Here is a 24361-nt window from a genome sequence, read left to right as displayed (position 1 = left end):
TCCTCAAGAACTCAGCCTCCTGAGTAGCTAGTTTTAGGTCTGTCTGGGAAAAGGGCCACTTTTCTCTGTGTCAGTCTGCTTGTAGTCTTCCCTCCTCCTATGTGCCCTACTCTAGAAGTCTCCATCCAACACCTGTGTTACCTAGGTGACTGGCACACCAGAGGGCAGTTACCTCCCCTTTCTCTGAGGTCACATCCTGGACCACCCCAGTCACATCTCCTTCAGACCATGGGAGGTTCTCAGATTCCACCTGCCATAGCCACACCTTCTTCCCCTCTACATTAACCCCAATCTGGCCAGGTGACCTTCCCTTCTGTGTGCACCTCCACTAGTGCAGGGCTGGCAGTTCAGAACAAACTTTTCTTTTTTCACCTGAATACCCTGTGGTAATTTCCTAGACCTAATTGAAACCTAAAGCTAGGATTCTAGATGTGAACCGCTACTGCCCAGAATGAGTGTTTATTTTCAACCTGCAACTCCAACCCATGAAAGATATGAAAGGATTAATGATGGAGAAGTTAAAATTGTTGGATATGGTAGAGAGAATCTCAAGCCTAGTGAGAGAATCTTCAGTGAGAAAACCTATTACCATGGGAGCCATGCTAGATGGATAAAGGACTTTTGCCTGAAAAATCCAAGGGTGAGAATCAAGGATGGGATAAAGTGGCTATGACTACAGAGGTAGGGGCATGAGGAGGGAAGTAACTACACATGACCATTTTGTGTCATCAAGACCGGGTAATTTAGAAAGAGTTGAAGTTTATTGGACTTATGTACTAGAGACTGGGAAGTGCCAAGCAGGGCCCCAGCTCAGCATCAGTGAGGGCCTTCCTGCTGCATTACACCTGATGAAGGATGTTGCATAGCAAGAAAGGTGTGCCAGCTCTGGGCTCTGTTTTTCTTCTTTTTAAGAAGCCATTAACACACCATGAGGGCCCCATCTACATGGCCTCATTTAATCCTAATCACCTTAGAAGGATTCCACCTCCAAATACCACGAACTTATGAATTGAGGAATCCATGCAAACTGTAGCACTGACCAGTGGCAGATTTACGGTGCCTGCTCTTTATGCTGTGTGTGTTACTGGTGTGTATGAGCCAAAGGCACAGAAAAACATGGATCAAGACAGAGAGAGGGGAGGGACAGGAGACCCACCCTCCTGAGGATGACTTTGAGTCAATTTGCTCAAGAAGAACAACACAAAGGAGTCCATTCAATTTGGTCCAATATACTGGGTCAAAGAAAGCAATGGAAGAAATCTATACTGATGCCCAATCATCTTCCATATCCACTGAGACTTAGCCCAGCCAGGGTAGGTACAGCCCAGGCAGGTGAGAAACAGGCACAAGGATCTGTGGAGACACAATTCCCTGGAAGTCCCACTCCTTCTCCAGCTTCCATAGGCAGTTGTTTATGGACAGAAGCTTTAATTTTAAATAACACATAGGGTTTTAATTCTGACATGGTGTAGACAGGTTGAGGCACCCAAGTGTCAGAGGACATATTACTTGTGGACTGCTTAGAATGGCGCTCAGGTACATGGGAAAGATCAGCTCTACGAAGGAGATTCAAGACAGTCACAGGCTGTATCTCTGAGTACAGGTCTTATAGACTGGGAGCACCAGTAATTTCAGATAGGCATAAATATTGAGAAAAACAAACCTGGTTCATAGCATAGAAAACAGAAGTGAGGACAAAGCCTGGTGGTTTTAGCAGGAATGGAAGAGAGGATGCTTCTAAGATGGCAAGGTTTTCAGAAATCTGAATTAGCACAGGAGTACACCCACTCAAAATCTAGGGTGACACATTCTAGCCAGGAGAACTAACTACACAATATAGTTTCTTTTACACAGTAGAGTTTCTTGATCTGTTGGTAATTATATAATAGAACACTTGAGACTAGGTAGTTTATAAAGTAGAGGAGTTGATTTCTTACCATTCTAGAGTCTGGGAAACTTCAGAGCATGACCTTCCTTCTGCTTAGTGTGACAGAGGCTATGTATGAGACAAACTCATCCTTTCACCAGAAGTCCACACCCACAATACTGGCCTTAATCCATTCATGAGAAGGCTGTCCTCATTCATCCCCCAATCTCCTCTTAAAGGCTTAACTTTTAGTGCTGTTACCATGACAATGAAATCTCATCATGAGTCTGGAGAAGGTGTTCAAACCGTGGCACGCAGACTTACCAGTTCAAAACTATGTGAGTTCTATAATTAATTACTGCTTGGGCAATAATTTTACCTTTTGTTTAACATTATATCTGTTCAAAAGCCTAATAATCCTGAAGAATATGGACCTCAGTTGCAAAGAGGGAAAACTTAGCAGAGAGAACTGGCATCCAGTCAAATGTACTGTAGGCTGGAGCTGAGATCCCAGCTATAGAACCTGCACTGAATGTGCTCGGAAATGGGTACACCAGCTGATTTCCTTCTAGGCCTGGCCCCTTGTATGGACTCTTATCCCATCCCCAGAGGTCCCAGCCTTCCAACCACATGAGTGCTCAGATGGCTGGATAGCTGCAACAATAATTCCTGCTTCAAGATTCTGGTGAGTCTGGTTACCGAGAAACACAGCGTAGCAGGGTCTTATTGGGCCTGCAGCAATCAACCACAGGGTAAAGGAAGAAGAATCCACAGAGGCATTCATGGAAAAGAGGTGGTTTGCAGTGGGCCTCAGCTAATGGGATGCTCTGAAGCTGCCATGGTCTTCCACACACTTCCCAACCCCACTGTCCCGACAACACACATTGTAGTTACTGGGTGCAGCTGCCACAGCAGGGACAGGAGAAGCTATGTAAACCACCTCCTCACTCTTTTTCTTCAGCCAATTCTATGGATTTGGGGGAGGGAAAGTACCTGAGCTTGAACTCAATGCCTCACATTCTCACTTGACTTTACTGCTCAATGTTGGTGTTCTACTACTTGAGCCACACCTCCAATTCCAGCTTTTTGCTGGTTAATTGGAGATAATCTCACAAAATTTTTCCTATCCCAATTGGCTTCAACCTGCAATTCTTAGATCTCAGCCACCTGAGTAGCTAGGGTTACATGCAGGTTGGGATTGCAAGACCTGGTCTCTTATCTTTCTTTCTTTTTCATTTCCCAGCCACAATGTGAAGAGTTTGCCCAACTGCTTTCACTCCCTGACTTGATGTACAGGCCATAAGCAATGAACCCAGTTGTCTGCTAACTAAAATCTCCGAAACTATAAGCTAAAATAAACCTTTCCTCTTTATAAACTGACCTCAGATATTTTGTTACAATAGCAGAAAGCTGACTAACGTAGCCATCAACAATTCCCAGAAAAGGATTTTGCTGTAAGTTGCCCCATAAACACCTCCAGGCAGCTGGGGATGAGTCCCTCAGTCCTGAAAGGGGATTCAGATTTACACCAGAGCATCCACTGTGTACTACTTCTCAGAGAGATTCTGACAGAGTAAATCAGTCTGAATGGAAGAATCAAGAACTCCCATCCTTGAGTAACTAGAAATAATATTCTAATCAGTGAAAATGAGTGAGAGAAGCAGCATCTCTAGCAACATCTACCACCAGACACTGGAAATGGGTCATTTCCTGGTGGTCTGCCACACATCTGAGTGACATGGTCCACATTGAAGAGTCAGTTTGCACATAGAGTTATTTCCCCCTATGATTCTAGCAGCTCTCTGCTAATGCTATCCAGTCTTCCTGCCTGACTGATGTCTTCCTTAAATCAACATTCCCTTTGCTTTTGATTCTTACATCACTTTTAATAACAAATTCCTTGTATTGAATTTTCCTTTTTTAAAAATCTAGAGTGATTCCTGATTTCTGTTGATACAGTCATTCTGATATAATTGATACAACTGAGATAATTCCATATTTGATCATCTAAATCATTTAGTTGAAATATTTATTCTTTTGTGAGCCCTTCACAGTTGGCAAGGTGATTTGTCAGCACTGGTTAACTCTTTGTTGTCCTAGGTTGGAAATATGCCCAGGAGACAGGTTGCTCCCTGGCATCACCAGTATGTAATGGGACATGTGTCCAACAAACATAGACAGCAACATAGATGCCACTTGTATATGCCAGGTCACTCTTCAATTACTTTAGAATTACCTGACAGCATAAGTTTCAGCCCTTTTCATTAGATGATATCCATGTGTTAAGCATATTGAATCTGCAAACAATTTTATCAACCTAATTTGTTGTGTACACATGTGGCAAAGGATGAAACCCAAGGCCTCACATGTAACAGAAAGCTCTTTAGCACAGAATTATACCCAAAACCTACCATCATATTTTAAAACATGTACAAAATATTTTAGCATAGAATTGCATATCACCCTCTTTCCTCTCCAGCACAGTAGTATAAGGCCTTACTCACATGCACACCCATTCAACCTCAGGGACAGTGATAAATTATGGTATTCAGGTATTCTTCATCCTGCAGAGTCCTAAGAGATCAAACTTCATGGACATTTCTGGCCTAAACAATTGGAATTTTTCATTTGGAATTAACTTAAGGGCTACTCAGGACGTAAGGACTAACTCAAAAACTACCATCTTAGTTTCAGCCCAAACAGTCCCCATGTTGGGCATCTCTGTGGGTACACAGAGACAAGTTTAGTCACACAACCAAAGGAGGGAAGTGTCTGGTAGCAGTGGCCACGTGTTTGTCTCTCTTTTCCAGTTCAGCGGGTCTGTGTTGATTTTACAAAGTCCCAGAAAGGCATGGTCAGACCATTCCTACATGGTCTCCTGAGGCTGATTCAAATTCACTCAGTGAATTTAGGCCCAGACCAAGGGAGCCAGAGCACAGACTTGCTGATAGTCTGTAAGCCTGCCAGTATACTTACTTGTCTGTCAAATGCACTTGTCTGAGAAAGTGTTTGAGTGGAAGCTGACCAGTCCAAGAACTTGAGGACTGGAGTCCCCTAAAAACCACACAGCCTCACTCACCTTATTGCGTCTGATAGAATCTTTCAAACAGAGCTCCTATAAATGAATAGATAATGAATCCTATTCTGGGAAAAATAATCCTAAAAAAAAATCTCAATTTGAAAAAAAAACATGTGACACCCCTTCCTGGAGTCATCCATTTGCTATTAATCAATAAGCAAATAAACAAGGTTGTACTAAATATGTATCAATCATACTTCTTGGCATTAAAATGTAGGAAGAGAAAAGAAACATTGAAATGCTGTTCCCAGATTCACACTGGAAAAAAAACAGGTTCCCTCTTGAACCTGTTCTTCCTTTTGATCAGCACCAGCACACCCACAAGTGCCTTTAGCTTTGCTTATGGTTTAAGCATTTGTGCATGGTGTAATAACATTTTTCTCAATCTAGATCTGCCTTCACATATGGAGGATCTGGGCTCTGTTTTTTTTTACTTTATGTTATTCTTACAATATAATTTTCCAGATAGGGCAAGCCCCAGTGTTTCTGGGCTTAATATAGTGGTCACTTCTAAAACTGTCATATGTTCAGTGATGTCAACTTTGGGATAAAGGAAAAGTCAGGGGCTGCCACATGAATATGAATGAAACAGAGAAAACAGTGGCAGTCCATCTTGATATATCATCAATCGGTAATTCAGTTCTATATATTGAAGTACTCATTTTTAAAGCACTGTATTCTGAAAGCTACAGCCCTGAATAGGAGTGACTTGCAGGTTGTAATCTTGTTTCACTAGCTATACAACAGAAAAGGGCCTCATATCTAAAATATACTTAGAATGCAAAAAATTAAATCCTCCAAAATCAAATCCTCAGAGAAACAACTACCCCATTGATAAGTGGGCTAAAGACTTAAAGACAGACTTCTCTGAAGAGAAAAATAAGAATGTCCAATAGACACAGAAAGAAATAAATGCTCAACTCCTCTGGCCATAAAAAGAAATGTGAATCAAAACAACATTGAGATTCCACCTCACCTAGTTAGAATGGCTATAATCAAGAAATCTAATAACAGATGCTGCAGAGGATGTGGCCAAAAGGGAACCCTACTGCATTGTTGGTGGAAGTGTGAACTTGTTCAACCACTCTGGAATGCAGTATGGAGGTTCCTCAAAAGACTACACAGAGACCTCCCCTATGACCAAGCAATCCCACTTTTGGGCATTTACCCAAATGAAGACAAACAAGGCCAAGCTACCAGCACAACTATGTTTATCACAGCATTATTCACCATAGCTAAGATATGGAACCAACCCAGATGCCCCTCAGTTCAAGAAAATGTGGTATATATACAATGGAATTCTGAGGCCAGAAGTTATTCTGTTTATGTTGAACTTTAGGAATGAGTCTATGATGGTTTGATAAGGATTTGCATAAACTCTCATTTCTCCAGCCTTTCTTAATGTGTATTAAACATTTAAATAACTTAGAAGAGCTATTATTTAGGTTCTTCTTGAGATAGGAAAATCAACATGACATCTGGAACTATAACTACAAGGGTGAATGACCATAATATGCTTTTTAAATTTAATAATAAATGAGAAGAGTGGAAACAGGAGTCATTATTTTCTGTTCTGTGTACATCATGGTCTTTGCTTATTCCCCCCACAGCATCTGTGAGTAACAAGGAAATCACCATTAGTGACCTTTCCCATGACTCTTTGCAGCTTGTGTCAAGCCCATTTCCCTTTCCCTTCATGGAAACACATAGCTGTTTTACTTACCTATGGACTTAGTCCAGGTCCTTATTTCTTATCACAGCAATGTGTTAGCTAAACAACATATTGACTTAACTCAGGAGGTTTTGTTTCTATAATTGTGCAAGGACTTCAAACAAATTATAAAATCAGATGATGCTTCCTAATTAAGAGCTTCAGAAAATACAGTTATACTCTGTTTAGGGCTTTGAGGTTGTTGTAAGGACCCTGAGAAAGATTCAAAACTTTGTAGAAACATACTTTAGGAGCAATATATACAATGCAAACCCTATCTTTCATTGAGTAAAGTCATATTTAAGAAATCTCAGATGCCATACGAAGAAGGTAAGACAGGGGCCAGGCTTCCTGTCCCCTTCTCCTACTGAAGGGCTTGGAAATTCAAGCACTGCTCTGCTTTTTCTAATTAGCATATTCTCCCCTGAAACCCAATATGTAAATGCATATACCAATGTTGCCATGCCATCTGCCTCTGAGTTAGTCTTTACTGGCCAAAACATTCCAGATGTACTGCCAAGCATACCAATAAAGATTTAATGGGAACTTACAAAGGGAGAATATCTGTGTCAGTGACACAAACAGGATTCACTCCCTGCTAGACCATCCCTACTGCACAGGTAACTTGTTCCACTAAATAAAGAGAAACTCAGGATCTTCGATAAGGGCATGTGCCTGTCATTCTAGTACTTGAGAGGCCAAGATAGCAAGATTGAAAGTTCTAGGCCAGCCTGGGATTCACAGCAAGATCATCTGTCAAAAAGGAGGGAAGTAAGGAGGAAGAGGGAGGAGGGAGGGAAAAGGAAGGAAGGAAAACAGCAAGGGAAGGAAAAGGAGTGATTCTGAATAGAAGGCCCTGGACACTCAGGCACATTAAATTTCTGAACTCCTTCAGGAGTTCAGAAAAATTAAATTAAAAATTTTAATGTAAATTTATATCCAAGGACTACCACAAAATACATTCAAACTGCATAAACTATGTTATGGAAAATAAAGTATCTTACCTTGCATCGTTGCTTTTGTTGGTTCTGAGAAGAGAGGAATGAGCAAGAGGTAGATAAGGTAGACAAAGGACAGTCCATTATATCGGAATGCACACGCTGTGATTGGGAAGAAAGGAGAGAGAGAACATCATTAATGACAGGGTAACAGAACCTGAGGTGTATATAAATGATGCAATGGTACCAATTATTACTAGATTAAATACTATCACTTTCTACATACATATGTCAATCTCAAAGTAATAAATTTCATATTGATTTCATATTCATTATGTTGAGTACACTGTGAAACAGCAAATTAAAACACATGATTCCTGCTCTTTAAATCTCAGTAGGAAGTATGGCAATTAAGTTAGAGGAGAAATTAGAATTGTAACAATGACAATGATTTTAATATACAACAAAATACGTAAATTATGACATAAAAAATAAAATGTTGGGAAAAGTGTGGATGGAAAGTGTAAATATTTAAAGTTGCATTGTCATCAGCTTAAAATATCCTGTTAGAGCTATAAGATGCTTTCTGTAAGTTAATTGTAACCATAAAGCAAAAGCCCATAGTAGATTTGCAAAAGGAAAAGTAGGATATTAAAGCATAGAAAGTCTCAAAACATAGGAGGGAGGAAAAGAAGAAAGTAAAGAATGAAGGAAATGAACAACAGGACAGAAATGAGCACTCTTTTTTATTGAGTGTGAATGTACTAAATTCTACAATCAAAACAGTATGGCTAAATAGGCACTGTGCTGCTTACAGGAGGTACACTCCACTTTTAAGGACAGACATAGACTAAAGGTGAAGGGATAGAGAAAGATATCCATACAAATGGCAATGCAAAAAAGATAGAGGTAGCTATACTTACATCACATAAAATATAACTTTAAATTAAAAATACAAAACGAGTCAAGAAAGATCATTAAATAGATGTAGAGAGAGTCTAGCAGTTGTAAATTTATAAGAGCACTAAGTATGTAAAGTAAATGATGACAGGTATAAAGGAAGGGAGACTCTGCAATATAGTAATAGTCCAGCTTTCAGCAATGAACAGATCATCCAGGCAGAAAATCAATGATGAAACATCAGACTTAAACTAATGTTAGACTCCATGAATCTAACAGACAGAGAGAGTAGCAATATCACATTCTTCTCCAGTATCCATGACAGATTCTTCTGGACAGAATACATGTCACAAGCTGGGCACCAATGGCTTAAACATGTAATTCTAGCTACTCAGAATGAGGCAGGATAGCCTAGGGGAAATGAAGCATGGTAAATGGCTGCCAGGGATTCAAAGACTCAAGCTTAAAGTTTGTCCATCTACTTTCCTTAAGATTAAGGAAACAAAGTCATTTAAGGGGAAATGAAGCAGGATAAACTAGTGAAAATGAGGAATGATCAGCTTATAGCAAATATAGGAGATATTCCTTAATATACTTCCCTTAAGATTAAGGGAACAAAGTCATTTTAGGGGAAATGAAGCCGGATAACTTAAGGAAACTGAGGCCTGGTGAAGGCAACTCAGAAATATGGTATTGAAAAACTTAGAAATGCTATCTTTGCTTCAAAGAGAGACAACAGGATGCATTCATTCATGAGGGATGCATTTATGTTTGCCTTCCTGAGAAAAATGCTTCCCCAAACTTAAGCCACCTGCCCCAAAATGCAGATAGCACCTATGAAAGCACCCACACTCTGTTAGAGTGCCCTTCTGTGTGTCTTTATCTGTCTTCTGTCTGTCTGTTTGCCTATTTGTTTACTTAATAAAGCTCTGCCAAATTTTCTTAGCACCATGACTTGTCCAGAAATTCTTTTTTTTTATTGTGAAAATACTGTATATAGGTGTTACAATTACATGGGCAAGGTAACGAGTACATTTCTGATCAAGCATTGTAGCCTCCTCCTTTGTTTCCCCTTCCCATCCCATCCTCCCCCCCTGCCCCCCCCACCCCTCCCCCCCCACCAAAGTTGTAGAGTTTGTTTTCTTATTCTGCAATCAAAGTCAAGGATGCTAAGTGAAGAGTTCCTATCTTTAAAGGGAAGCTTCACTAAACCTCACCTCCATCCAGTGACGAGGAGACTGAGATATGAGGATCATGGTTCTAAGCCAGCCCAGGAAAGCCTGTGAGACTCTTATCTCCAATTAATTGCCAGAAAACCAGAAGTGGTGCTGTGGCTTAAAGTGGTAGAGCACTAGCCTTGAGCATAAAGAGCTCAGAGAAAGCACCCAAGCCCTGAGTTCAAGCCCCACAACCAACAACAATAAAGAAGAATACATGTCCCACCACAAAACCAGTTCCCAAACATTTAAGAAAAGTGAAATCTATCAAGTGCCTTTACTAGACACAATAAAAGGAAAATAGAAATCTGTAGTGGAAGGAATTTTTTAAAAAAAAAAAAAACCTCATAAACACATGTAGAGTAAACACCAGGTTCCTCAACCACTAAAGGGCCAAAGAGAAAAATTCTAAAACATAGTGAGAAAATTTAAAATAGACATAAAGCAGACCCAAATTTATGGGTGCAGCAAAAGCAATTCTAGGAGAAAAGTTTACTAAATTCTAAGAGAGAGAGAGAGAGAGAGAGAGAGAGAGAGATTTCAAACTAACATTATACCTCAAGGAACAATAAAAGGACAGATTAAGCCCCAAACTAGAAAGAAGGAAATGATAAAAATCAGAACAGAAATAAATGAGACTATAAAAAATGAGAGTATAAAAATGATTAAAACGTGAGTGAATCTAATAGTAGATAGTTTTGAAAAGATAATCAAAATTGATAAAACATTGACCAAGAAAAATACAGAGAAGACTCAAAAAGTAAGAAGTGAAAGAGATATATCACACAAATAGAAAAGATTATGAGATGAAAATCCTTCCACCACTACCCCACCATGGACAGCCTAAAGGAAATTACCAGATACAGGTACTAAAGAAATAGAAAATATAAACACACCAAACATGAATAAAGAGACTGAGTCAGTAATTAAAGATGTTTATCAAAGAAAAGTCTTGGTCCGTATGCCTTAACTGCTCAATTATACCTAACATCCAAAGAAATATTTCTCAAATTCTGCTAAAAAATTGAACAAGTAATTCTCCTAAAAATCTCCTGAAGAAGATACAGACAAATTTCCTGATGTTCATAGCTACAACATTGTGTCTTCAAATATACTGACAAATTAAATTTAATGGTGCCTTCAAAGGTTCATTCAACAAGATCAAGTGGGCTTTATCCTAGGAATGTGAGGATAGTTCAATATTTACAATTCCATAAATGGGTTAATAACATGAAGGACAAACCCACCTGACCATCTCAAAGATGCAGAAAAATTTTGATAAAACTCAACATTTTTTTCATGGTCAAAACTCTGAGTAAATTAAATGTGTAAGGAATGTTCCTCAACGCAATATGACGAATACATAAAATCCCACAGCTAATAGGATACTAAACAGTGAGAAGTTAAAAGCTTCCCTGAAATATATATATATATATATATATATATATATATATATATACATATATACATATATATGCAACCCTAAAGTTGTTACTAAAATTTGTTTGAATTTTTAATTCAATTAATTTAAAAATGCAATCCTGTTTCTTAACTGGAATTGAAGTTTCTTCTAGGAGAATGCAAAGACTTTGATTATTCATTCCATCAACAATGCTATGTACATGGACATAAGAGGTTTATCTTTGTTGTTGTTTTTAATGTACTATGTGATATTTTGCTTCTTTTATATTTTCCCCCTATGGTTTATCCTCTGTTATCACTTATTTGGTTTTGGTACCCTGGGTATTGTGTATGTATGTATGTATGTATGTATGTATATATATATATATATATATATATATATATATATATATATATATATATGTTTATCTAAATTAGGGAAGAGGACCAACAAAATGGTGAGACAAAGGGCAAAGGGTGAACCAATGCAACAATAATACAAGAAAATATGTTGGAAATGATCTGTACAACTGTGGGGAGTTTGAGAGGGAGGGAAAGAGGGAGAAAATGAGGGAAGGGTAACAAGTTCTACAAGAAATGTACTCACTACCACCTTACTTACATAACGGCAACCCCTCTATACATCACGTTGACAAAAAAATTTTTTAAATGCTATGTGCAGGTAAGATATGGAACCAACCCAGATGCCCCTCAGTAGATGAATGGATCAAGAAAATGTGATATATAGATATAGATATAGATATAGATGAATTCTATGCCTCTATCAGAAAGAATGACATTGCCCCATCTGTTAGGAAATGGGAAGACTTAGAAAAAAATATATTAAGTTAAGTAAGTCAGGCACAATGAAACGTAGGTCCCATGGTTTCCTTTATTTGCAATAACTAGTACATGTCTAGGACAAGCAGAAAAGGTCAAAGGCTATGTACATATGACGTATTTATAATGTACTATGTGATTTTTTTGTTTCTTTGTATGTTCCTCCCCCACGGTATAACCCGTTTTCACTGTATTTCATTCCAGTGCCCTACATCTTGTATATACACTTCTCTAATTTGGGGAGGGGGAGGGAAAAACAAAATGCTTAAATAGGGATAAGGATGACCCATTGTAACAATGAGATATACAAGACATGAACTTTACAACTTTGGCAGGGGTGGGAACTAGTTAATGTACTCGTTCCCTTGCTCATGTAACTGTAACCCCTCTGTACAGTATTTTTACAATTAAAAAAAACATACAAAAAATACAAAATAAAATGCTATGTGCTGGCTTAGGATATGACACATGGAAAGGTCAGAGGTCCTCACTGCCTTTGTGGGAGGCACAAAGAAGAACAGACAATATATTAAAACCTTTGGTGTGTTGGAAGGAAGTTCTGTGTCAGAAAAAAGCGGAAAAGGAAAGGGGACGAACAGATGGGTGGGAAGGTGGGCTGTAGCATTCATTAGGAGAAGTAAAAGGGTTTCAGGATAAGATGATATAGTTGATTCCAGAGTAGAGAAGGCAACATAAGAATCAAGCAGTCCTGTTGATCTTGTGGAGAACATGCCAGGTGATTTAGCCCTTTCAGCAAAATCACCAAAGAAAGCAAGCCTGGCCTTTCTGGAGTGCCAAACACAGCCCCACAGAGAATCCTCCAGAGAACCAAATCACACCAGTTCTTGGAAAGTATCCAAATCCTGCACTATTCACTCTAAATGGCCCTTAGAGTGATTCTTCCTGCTCTTGGCCTGAGACTCCAGCTCCACTTCCCCCCAGTACCCACTCTGTACTGCTGCCCACTTGAATTACCCGCCCATCCTGTGCAACACTGCTCATGGACCCCTGCCTTAGACACTGTCCACTGCAACCAGAACATGCCAACGCTTCTCTTCATTGGCATATTCCTACACAGACTGCCGTGACCACACCCTCCTGCAAATGAGATGCCTTCCTCTGGAGGTCCTCTAGCACATGTCCTACTTGTCACATAATCATTTGTTCATCTTGGTATCTACCCCAGCATCCAGGACGGTCTGCTCCATCCAAAGTGAACTTTTAAAAAAGAACTCAGAGCCTCTGATACTCAGGTGGTTTTTATGCCCAAGGCTGGCACGGTACCACTTGAGGAATATCTCCACTTTCAGCTTCTTTGCTAATTAATTATAGATCAGAATTTCAGAGATATTTCTGGCTTTGAACCATGGTCCTCAGATCTTAGCATCTTAAGTAGCTAGGATTAAAGGCATGAGCCATCAGCTTCCAGCTGAGCAGTCTGGTTCTTGAGTGATTTCAAAATATATGACCCCACACCATAACATGTCATTATAGAGTATGTCCTTTTCCTCAGTTACATGTCAAAGTCCTGAGGAGGCCAGGCCCAGACCTTTACATGCATCCTCAGGGTTTAGCACCAGGACTTTCTTGCACATGACAACAAATACTCTGCATTGCTTTGTTCTTTCAGTGTTTTGTAACTATATCCAGTAGAGTTACATCTTCATGACTAGAATTGTGAAGCTAGGAGAAAGAAATCTATCTCTGTTTCCCACATCACAACTCTTAGCTATCATTATTTCTAGAACATTTCAAGGAGCTTAAGAAGAAGACAAAGATAAGCCAGTTGTTGGGACAGACAGCCTTTAAAAGGACAATGGTAACCCTGGCATTTACCTTATGTATGTCAGTCTCCCTTCTTGAGTGTAGTCTGGGCCTTGTGACCTACTTCTAATTACTACAACACAGTAACAAATATTAAGATGCAATATAGAGGTGTAAAAGTATTGTGGTTCTGTTTCAGGTGCCTTTCTTCTTTCCTGATCACTCTGAAGAAAGCTAACCACTATATGGTAAGTTCCAGGTGGTAAGGAACAGAAATTTCCAGCCAATCACATGTATAGCTTGGAAGAAGGTCCTTGCATGGCTGCATGCTACCGGAGTATACCTTGGGTACAGTCTATGAGGGGTACTGAGGCAAATGACTCAGCTTAGCCAACTTGGTGACTCAGCTCTCAGGACTGTGGAGACCATGCCCATTTAGCAATTCACTGCTTGGCTAATGAGATGCAATGACAAGTGAATAATACCCAATCTTTAAAAAAAAAAAAAAAAGGGCTGTTGTGAAAGTCTGAATTCTGTGTGTGTGTGTGTGTGTGTGTGTGTGTGTGTGTGTGTGTGTGTGTGTGTGTGTTTGTAAGTGAGTCCCATTCAATGAATGACAGGGGACAAATTACTGGATTTTTTTTGCATGAAACTGCTACCTTGGAGATATCTAGGCCTCTGAGGGTATAAAATGTATCTAAGTGAGTTACCTCCATCTAGGGCAAAATACGACTTTGAACTTGGCAAGACAGCATAGTCAAGTTAGAAAAGCCTTAGAAGGCGAACTTTTCTTCTTTATCAAGAGTGATGTGCCTTTGTCCAGGACCTGGAGACAAAGTCCATCCATCACTTTTCATAATGAGCCATCATATTCCAAAGCACAATGTTCTTTAAGCTCCACCCTCTCCAGGGCCTCTCAAGTCAGCTGCATCTCTATTCACTGTCTGGAGCATATTGTTGTTGGCAGAGCACTATAAGTGTTCAAATGAAACAGATGATCCACTTTAGCAAAGATTCCCTATGTCTCCACACTTCCAAGTTAGCTTTACTGTCCAGTAGTATCAGGAAATTTCTTCAGAAGGAAGACAACAGCTTATGGTAATTTCTTAAATAAAGGCCCTGGTCAGACCTAGAAGTATGAAATTAAAATCCAAGATGAACAAACCAAATGATCATGTCTAGAATCTTAGCTACTCAGGAGGCTAAGCTCTGAAGATTTGGGCTGTTTTTTTTTTGTCAGTTGTGGGGCTTGAACTCTGGGCCTGAGTGCTGTCCCTCAGCTCTTCAGCTCAAGGCAAGCGCTCTACCACTTGAGCTACAGCACCACTTCCAAGATTTGGGGCATTTTGAAGATACCTCAAGCAGAAATGTCTATAAGACTCCAACTTCTTATTAACCAGCAAAACGTCAGACTAGAGACTTGACTCAAATAGAAGAGCACTAGCCTCGAGTGAAAAGGACAGGTAAAAGCTAAAGACCCTAAGTTTAATCCCTAGAATCAACACACACACACACACACACACACACACACACACACACACACACACACACACACACACACACACACACACACGATAAATATAAACTTTATAAATAATGTCACTGGGCTGGGAAGGTGACTCAATGGTAAAGCGCTTGCCTTGCATGCATGAGGCCCTGGGTTCGATTCCTCAGCACCATATAAGCAAAAAGAAAAAAAGCCAGAAGTGGAGCTGTGGCTCAAGTGGTAGAGTGCTAGCCTTGAGCTGAAGAGCTGAGGGACAGTGTCCAGGCCCAGAGTTCAGGCCTCACGACCGGAACCAAAAATAAAAAGTAAAGATTAAATAAATAAATACAATGTCACTGCTTAAGCTAGTAGCATCCCCATTTGCCTCTAGTTAATTTTATTTTCTAAAACTGAAATTTGGCATGCAATTTTGAAAGAAAAATCTCTGCAAGTAGGAAAAATGATAGCCTTCATATGGATAACTTATGATCTCTCAACAAAGAGGGAAATCCCTTGCAAATATGAAATTGTTATGACCACATAACATTTACATGAATCCTTGTGTTTCATGTATAATTATTTCCTTTTTACCAGAATATGATCCCAAAGAAATCTATAGTACTTCATGACCATAACTGTGTTGTTAAAGGGAAATGTGCTCTGAGATGAATTTTTAGCAAGATCAAAACACCATTCTACTATTAATGGCAGGGAAACAGGCCCTTCTGTGTTTAGAGCTCCTTTCCCACTAAGAACATTCTAAATTCTTTCTCACTCCAAAGAGTTTGTTTATTTTAACAGTTGCCAGAGCAGTAGATAATCTGATACACATTACTCAGAATAAGCAGCCTCCGTACCAAGTGACAAAATAGTTCTGTCAATTCAGCAATTCTAGAAATTCCTGTTTCATTTTTTTAATATTTTTCTTTCTGTACTCTGAAGCAAGCGATTTCTTTTCTTCAAAAGATGTCTTCTCGAGATTATGGTTATCTTATAAAGTTTTAAAAAAGAGAAAGAGAAACAGCTGCAAAGTATTTACAATGAGATAGGAAACAAATTAAACAATTGTAGATTCTCCCCAAGGAAATGAAAACTATTAAAGAAACTCAAGACAGGAAGAAGTGTTTTGTCACCTGATTCATTGTCTATGTGTGTAGAATTAGGTCCCCATTGTGTGTTGCTGTACTTTACATCCTGCTAAAACTGCTTTTCAAAAAGTGACACTCAGGGACAGTGAGCAATTGAGACAGGAGCATTCTCTACCCTCTGTCTGACCTCTATACCCACTGGAGGTCATCCCAAGGACTTTCTTCAGACCAATATAAAATTATGATTTCTTTAAAACAGATGATCCCACCACCATTCAGAAAGGCCAAGATACAGACTTATATACCTTCTCCTACCATGGAGCACCTATATGACATTCTTCATGCACACAAAAGAAATAGTTGTGACCCCAAAGATTAATAGAAAGAAGAAAATATGCTCTTACATTTAACATTCCTGTGCTTTGATTTTGACCCTTTATCCAAAGATAAATGAAAGATGAAATCATTGCAAAAAGTGTGTTAATCCAACATCAAATCAGTCACTCATTTATTATATATTTCAAGAAACAAATATTATACTACACATTAATTTTGTCAAACAAATTGGTTAAGCAAGGCATGGAGTTAGTTACTTGAGTGAGATCAGGAGCATTGAAGTTCAATATGCAGGTATTACGAACAAAGTTCAGAGCCCTTCTCAACCAATAGCTTGATACAGTGATGTACACATGTCTTCCTAGCTATTTTATGCCCAAGCCATTCTGGGCATAAAAGTTTGCGAGACTCTGTCTCAATAGAAATAATCTGGGCCTGCAATAGACACATGAAGAAATGCTCAACCTCCCTAGCCATAAAAGAAATGCAAATCAAAACAACATTGAGAGATCACCTCACCCCAGTTAGAATGGCAAAAATCAAGAACTCTAATAACAACAGATGCTGGAGGGGATGTGGACAGAAGGGAACCTTACTGCATTGTTGGTGGGAGTGTAAACTTGTTCAACCACTTTGGAAAGTAGTATGGAGGTTCCTCAAAAGACTCCACATAGAGCTCCCATATGACCCAGCAGTCCCACTTTTGGGCATTTACCCAAATGTTTACAAACAAGACCACACTAAAGCTACCAGCACAACTATGTTTATTGCAGCATTATTTACCATAGCTAAGATCTGGAACCAACCCAGATGCCCTTCAGTAGATGAATGGATCAAGAAAATGTGGTATATATACACAATGGAATTCTATGCCTCCATCAGAAAGAATGACATTGCCCCATTTGTTAGGAAATGGAAAGACTTGGAAAAATTATATTAAGTGAAGTAAGCCAAGCCCAAAGAAACATAGGTCCCATGATTTCCCTTATTTGCAATATCTAGTATATGTATGAGTCAAGCAGAAAAGATCAGATAAGGTGATGTTAGGAAAATGAACCCTAAGATATATATTTCAAAGGGTTTTTTTTTCTTTCATGCATTTGTTTCTAACGCAATTATAAGATTATTTCTTTGTTGCTTTGTATGTCCCTCCCCCACAGTATACCCCTGCTTTTACTGTATTTGATGTCGGTATAATTTGTGGAGGGGAAGGGGAAAAACAAGTCATTTAAATAAGGATACAGGTGGACCTGTTGCAACAATGAGAAGTACAAGTTGTCATGTCGAAAATGAACTTTACAACTTGGGGGGGGGGATTGGGTGGGGGGGAGGGAGGATAGGAAGGGATGGGAAGGGTAAACAAAGGAGGAGGCTACAATGCTTGATAAGAAATGTACTCACTATCTTGCCCATGTAATTGTAACCCCTCTGTACAGTATTTTCACAATAAAAAAATAAAAATTAATTTAAAAAAAGAAATAATCTGGGCCTGGTGGCATACACCTCTCAGCCCAGTTATAGTAGAAAAAGTGGAAAAACTGGAGGTTCAATAAGGAACTGAAACTGGACCTGGAAAGTAACCAGTTGAGAAAGAGGATGGAGGCATGGCTCAACAGTACTGAGCATGCCTAGCAAGCATGAGGTCATGAGTTCAAACCCCAGTACCAGGAAGAAAAGAGAGAAACAAGTTTTGTTTTGTTTTAATTTTTTGTCATTTATCTTAAAGATCAAATACAAGAGGGCTTTGTAGATGCTTCACTGTGTTTCTAAAGAGTATTAAAAAGGTAGGATTATGTTCTGTTCTGTTTTCTACTATTACATATAGATAATGGTTAAATATTAACAACAGTATTTAAATCCCTGAACTCATCCTGATAAATTGAACAGTTTGCATTAAGTTAAAAAAGTGGGTTTTGGGGCTGGGAAGGTGGCTCAGTAGTAGAGCGCTTGCCTTGCATGCCTGAGGCCCTGGGTTCGATTCCTCAGCACCACATAAGCAAAAAGAAAAAAGGCAGAAGTGGCGCTGTGGCTCAAGTGGTAGAGTGCTAGCCTTGAGCTGAAGAGCTGAGGGACAGCGCCTAGGCCGAGTTCAAATCCCACGACCAGACCCCCCACCAAAAGGTGGGTTTTTTCCTCTTTTGTAAATATCATTTAATGTTTACATCATTTTATAAGCCTATCCAAAGAACTTATTTCATTTAAAACTCAAATCCTTATGCTCAAGTTCAACCTTGCATATGTTACATAAATCTCTCTGATAGAGAGATTGGTACTCATGATGGCAAATGCGGAAATAAAGCTTTATGCTCATATATGATTTCTTAAGCTATATGAAAATTATATTAAATTTTACAAAGATTTAGGTATAGCTTGGTGGTACAATGCATGTTTAGCTTTGCAAGGCTCTATGTTCAATTTCTAGAAATAAAAAGAAAAAAATAAACAGGAAGGAAGGAACAGAGAGACGGAGCAAAGAGGAGGTAAATAGGAAGGAAAGAAAGGAGAGAAGGGTAGAAATGTTACTAGACTACATCGCTAAAATAACCAGTAAAATCCAGGTACTAATGGTTCATGCCTGTTATCCTAGCTACTCAGAAGGCTGAGATTCAAGGATCACAGTTTGAAGCTAGTCTGAGCAGAAAAATCCCAGTACTCTTAATTCCAATTAACTAGTAAAAATCTGAAGTGGAGGTATGGCTCAAGTGGAAGAATACCAGCCTTGAATTAAAACGCCAATCAAGAGAATAGGCCTTGAATAAATTATTGTTTATGTCATAAAAATAAAATTTCCTGGTGGTATGCTTGTAGTATTTTTGGCTCAGACCTTGATATTACTATTAGCTGTGCACTTGAGTGAGGTTGACTGTCAGAAAAATCTGAGGTCTCCTAAAATTCCAGAACTAGATGTTTTATTTTTCATGCCTTTATTTGTGCCCTGGATTTGCTAACTGGTGCTTAATGTTTCAGGATTTTCATAATGAGATTACTTTGGTATCAGAGCCTACTTCCAAGAAGTTGGTAGAAGTCAAAGCCACTAAGAGACCCAGCTAGACAATTTCACAGAGTTCAGTAGTTTTTGTCCACAAGCATTATTGCTGTACTTAGCAAAGGGACAGGGACAGGAAAGTGCATAATCTGCCTCTATTGGCCTCTCAGCCAACACCTTGTTACCATCCACAGATAAACCTAAACCTATCACCAGCATATAGGAGTAGGGACTATATCATGTTTATTACGCTATTTCCAGTTTCTATTCCAATTGCTAACATAGTAAGCACTCCGTATTAACTGAAAGAATAAATTCTGACTTCTTTTCTCTGCCAGCTAGCAATTTTCTCTATGCAGAAACTAGTCACAATTCATAACCTGGTCAAATGCTTGTCTTCTCTTTAAGAAAGGCCTGGTGACTTCAACCAAAAGTCATGTCTGGAAACAAAAGCACTTACAACATAGGAGTCAATAAGGATTTCTACAAAATGCAAGTTATAAAGAATTGTTGTACCTAGGCATAAACATGGAAATATGTTCAGGATATAAGTAAAACTGTACACTGTGTGAGCAGTCTATAAGATAGATGCTATAATATCCCCCACTTAATGAAAACTAAGGCTCAGAAATGAAATGTAACTCACACAATGTAAAGAGAGAAGAAGGAAACATAAGTCCATAAAGGTTGGATCCATAATGCTAGCTACTCAGGAATCTGGAGGTCTGGAGGAACACAGTTCAAAGCCAGGTTAAGCAGAAAAGTCTGAGAGGTTCCATTTTCAATTAACCAGCCAAAAGCAGTGCTTAAATGGTGAAGTGCCAGCTCTGAGCAAGAAAGCTAAGCAAATACGATGCCCCGAGTTCAAACTCTGGTACTAGCAAAAAAAAAAAAGAAAAAAGAAAAAAAAAAAGTGCAACAGACTACTGCTTCCCACAAGATATGTCTGCTTCTGGGAAGCGGGAGTAAAGAATATTTATGAGTGAGACTTAGGCATCTCTCTTGGGGGGCTGGAAATAGATTGCTCTGTGCTAGAGAGAAAAAGAAGCACTTCCTGTTGTCTTGTTGGCTGTGTGAGTACAACAGTTCCAAACTCACCCTCCTGGACCTCTAGCTTTATCTTTCTTCTTTTCCTCCTTTAGTTAAAAGTGGGGAGGAATCTTCCAAAACTAAACTTAAAGGATTCAAGCAAATGGCATCCAACACTTTGTCCATAAGAATTAATATAGGAAATCTAAGATTGAATATAAACAATTTTAGCATGGCTCTGGAAGGGGAGGATGCACAGCAATTTCTCTTTGCCTTCTAACTCCATAGCAACCAAGTTGAGCTTGTTCTCACCTGTTTTGTTTCAATTTGGTTATCTCTTCCATGAACAAATGAATCCTCCAAAGCAGAAAAATGAATTTTGTTCAGCAATCCTTAGGAATATGTTTATTTTGTCAAGATTTCCTAGAATTGCAACCTGGAAACTAACAGAAATCTAACCCTCCCCTCCCTAGATTTCCTAAGGGCCCCAAATGCCTCTCCTTATGGCCTCCCAGATTGTAGTAACAGGAGCGATGGCAGGCATGACCTCCACTGCTCTACTGGGCTCTGAGGATTAGAACAGCCTCTCTCTCCGCACCAAGGCTCCAGTCCACCTCACTCTTGTCCTACCTCTTTTCACTTCATCAGTAGCTTCTGGTAGGGCTGCACTGAATTCTGGACTAGGCAAATGTGAAGGTGTTGGTTTTCCATATGAAGCCTATATGGTAAAAATAACTTAAGCTGCTTTGCTGATGCAAGATAGACAAATGCTACTTCACTTTGTAAGTAGGATAACAATCTGTGAGAAAAAACAAATGTATTTGGTTGGACATTTTCTTAGGTAGGTTCTTGAGATACAAGACAGATCCCAAGAAAGCTCAAGGGGACAACGTGGTCTGTGTCTTCTGAAATGAAGAAAAAAATAGAGAAAAGCAAAGCCACTAGACAGAAGAAGGTCTTTAGGCTATGCTGTGAGCTCCCCTGGTGACAGGAGGACCTCAACAACTACCCTTGAAACAAACAGTTGCTGCCAAACTCTGCAGGCTTTGGGCTTTGCCTTCCATCAGAGGTAGGGCAGAACCAAGTCCCTAGGAAGGAAGACTTCTGGAATCTGCAGACATCATCCCAGAACTCTGGGTTCTTACAGGCTTGTGTAGCTGGGACTCAAGGGGCAGGAGAACTTCTTAGGAAAGGTAGCTATGCAGTTGTTTGATTCTAAAACAACCAGTCCATTTAGCCCATTTTAATTCAAAAGCTAATTAATTCAATTAAGAGGAGGGAAAGGTGGAAAGGGACCCTAGTTATTAGATATCTAGTAGAATTGAATTTACTTTGTAATCTGTTGCTGAACAAATCAAATTTCACAGAGCATGTGCCAAATGCCAAGGAAATTGAACCGCTGGCACTTCTCCCATTACTTATCGCACTGGATTCACACTAAAGTCCTGTGAATTAGGAACCGTCACCATTCTAGCAGAGAAAGAAGAAACAGAAGATAAGAGGGGCTGACTAATCGTGGAAGCAGTATGACATCTAGTATTCAAACCTCAGGTTCCTCTTTAAAAAATACATTAATAATTTATATTAATTGGATTTGTTGTAATACTTCTTTCTTTCTTTCCTAGGTTGTTTTTGGACAGTAATGCAGTTTGATTTTTAGGGATCACACTTGCTAGGCTAGTGCAATACTGCTGAATCTTATCTTCTGCTCTTTGTTGCACTGTTGTATTTTTATTTTTTTAGAGGACAGGAACTCACTTCTGGCCCAGACGTGCATTTGAGACCAAGATCCTCCTGTTTTAGGTTTTCCACATATTTGGGATAACAGGCAGGTGTCATCATGTCCAGCTTCTTCCATTGAGATGGGAGTAGTATACTTTTCTGCATGGGCTAGCCAGGAACTGAAGTTCTCCCAATCTTAGTTTCCCACGTAAGCAAAATGAGAGATATAAGCCGCCAACACCCAGGTTTGTTGTGATACTGCTTTTTTTTCTTTTCTTTATGAGTGATACCTGAGCTTGAACTCTTGCTCCTGTGCATGCAAATAGATGGTGCTCTACTACTTGAGTCAAGTTTCCAGTCTAGTATTTTGCTGGTTGACTGGAGATGGAGCCTTACAGACATTTCTTTCTGGGCTGGCTTTGAGCTCCTCTAAGTCTCAGCCTACTGAGTAGCTAGGATTGCAAGCATGAGCCATTGGTGTTAGGTTTCTTGTGACATTTCAACACATTCATATATAACACACACTGATCAAATCAGTAATCAATAGCATTTCTACCTCCTTATCATTTCAGAAGCCCTAGAGATCCTCTCTTCTAGACTTTCAGAAAATACATAACTGGACTTCATTATCCTACAAAATACTTATTCCTTCTGACTGTTACCTACCTTCCCTCTATCCTCTCTCACACTGCCATGGATTTTGAACTCATGTCAGGGAGTGCTTTTCCCAGGTGTGCAGAGCCACACCTCTAGCCCTGTTTTTCCTGATCATTTTTAGGATAGAGTTTCATTTCCCTATGTGACTGAGCACGGTCCAGGTCAAGTGACTGAGCAAGCATGATCCACCTAATTTTAGTTTTATCTTCACTGGGATCCCAGTCATGCATCACAGAAACCAGATTCCTTTTCATGAAGATCTGGTCTTGAAGATTTTATTAAACCCAGGCTAGTCTGGAACTGTGTTCTTCCCAATCTCAGCCTCACATATACTTTGAGATCCATGTAACACTGTGCCCAGCTAGGGGTTGAGACCTAAAAGGGTCTCAACAACTTTTCTGCCCAGGCTGGCCTCTAACTCCCTTTCTCCACCTCACAAGTAGCTAGGATTATAGGAATGAGTCACGGGTACCCTCCTTAATGCCTTCCTACCACTTATAGCCATCAGCCAAGACACCTACCTATACCATATCCCCAGGATTTCCTCCTCCCTGGTTCTTCTACATCCAGTGTACTTCCTTATCCCTTGTTCTTTCTCCTCTCTCATTCTTCATTCTCTCTCAGTCCTCCTTGCTCATGTGCTCTGAGTTGGTTTTATTTTGATCACCGGTGATTTAATTGTATTTATATTTGATAATTTTGATCCTACTTTTGTTGGCCATTTTTCTCTAATAAGAATTCCATTTTAACAATTAGAGATGCTAGGAACTCTAGCAGACATCATACCCCCAGGCAAACTTGATCTCTCAGTTTTCAAGAGATCTGGTTGTAGATGGAACAGAACACACTATTGCTCACAGAATCTTCTTTCTTAGAAACTTAGAAAGGATTGTCATGCTCTTCCTTTGTCCCAACTAGTTGTGGGAGAATAATGGCAATTACTAACAGCAAGCCTACTGCATCATCTATGAGTAGTTTCTATGGCACCATTTAGCTCTACAGTTTATCCATTTGACTCTCTCAATCAAATCTGAATGGAGAAACTAGAAACAATGATTGTAAAGCAAATGATCCAATGAGAGAATGAACGCACTGTTTTATCCTCACAAAATAACACAAGCTGTTGTCATTTTAATGAGACTGCCTATGAATAAATGCCTTCCCCTGAGTCATGTTTATACGTAGGCAATAACAGTCCAAGAATCAAAACTGGATCAAGGTGACTCTTTGCTCCTTGATAGTAACTCTCATCCATAACATTGTGTACTCTAAAATTGGAGATCCTCTGCTGGACTCCAGAGGTTCATGCCTCTAATTCTAGCTACATAGGAGGCTGAGAT

At 39.4% G+C, this 24361-nt stretch overlaps 1 protein-coding gene across 1 annotated transcript in view; it reads right to left on the bottom strand.

Annotated features, from left to right (window-relative positions):
- The window catches only part of Piezo2 (piezo type mechanosensitive ion channel component 2), a 395532-nt gene that overhangs the window by 315164 nt on the left and 56007 nt on the right, over positions 1-24361 (bottom strand). Inside the window, exon 2 of the mRNA XM_070029632.1 lies at positions 7662-7757. Coding sequence (XP_069885733.1) covers positions 7662-7757 — 96 coding nt within the window. The remainder of the gene's footprint in view (positions 1-7661; positions 7758-24361) is intronic.

This window comes from Dipodomys merriami, unplaced genomic scaffold (genome assembly GCF_024711535.1).
Source record: "Dipodomys merriami isolate MVZ:Mamm:240054 unplaced genomic scaffold, mDipMer1.0.p SCAF_2, whole genome shotgun sequence".
Lineage (NCBI taxonomy): Eukaryota > Metazoa > Chordata > Mammalia > Rodentia > Heteromyidae > Dipodomys > Dipodomys merriami.
This window is presented reverse-complemented; position numbering and strand designations above follow the sequence as displayed.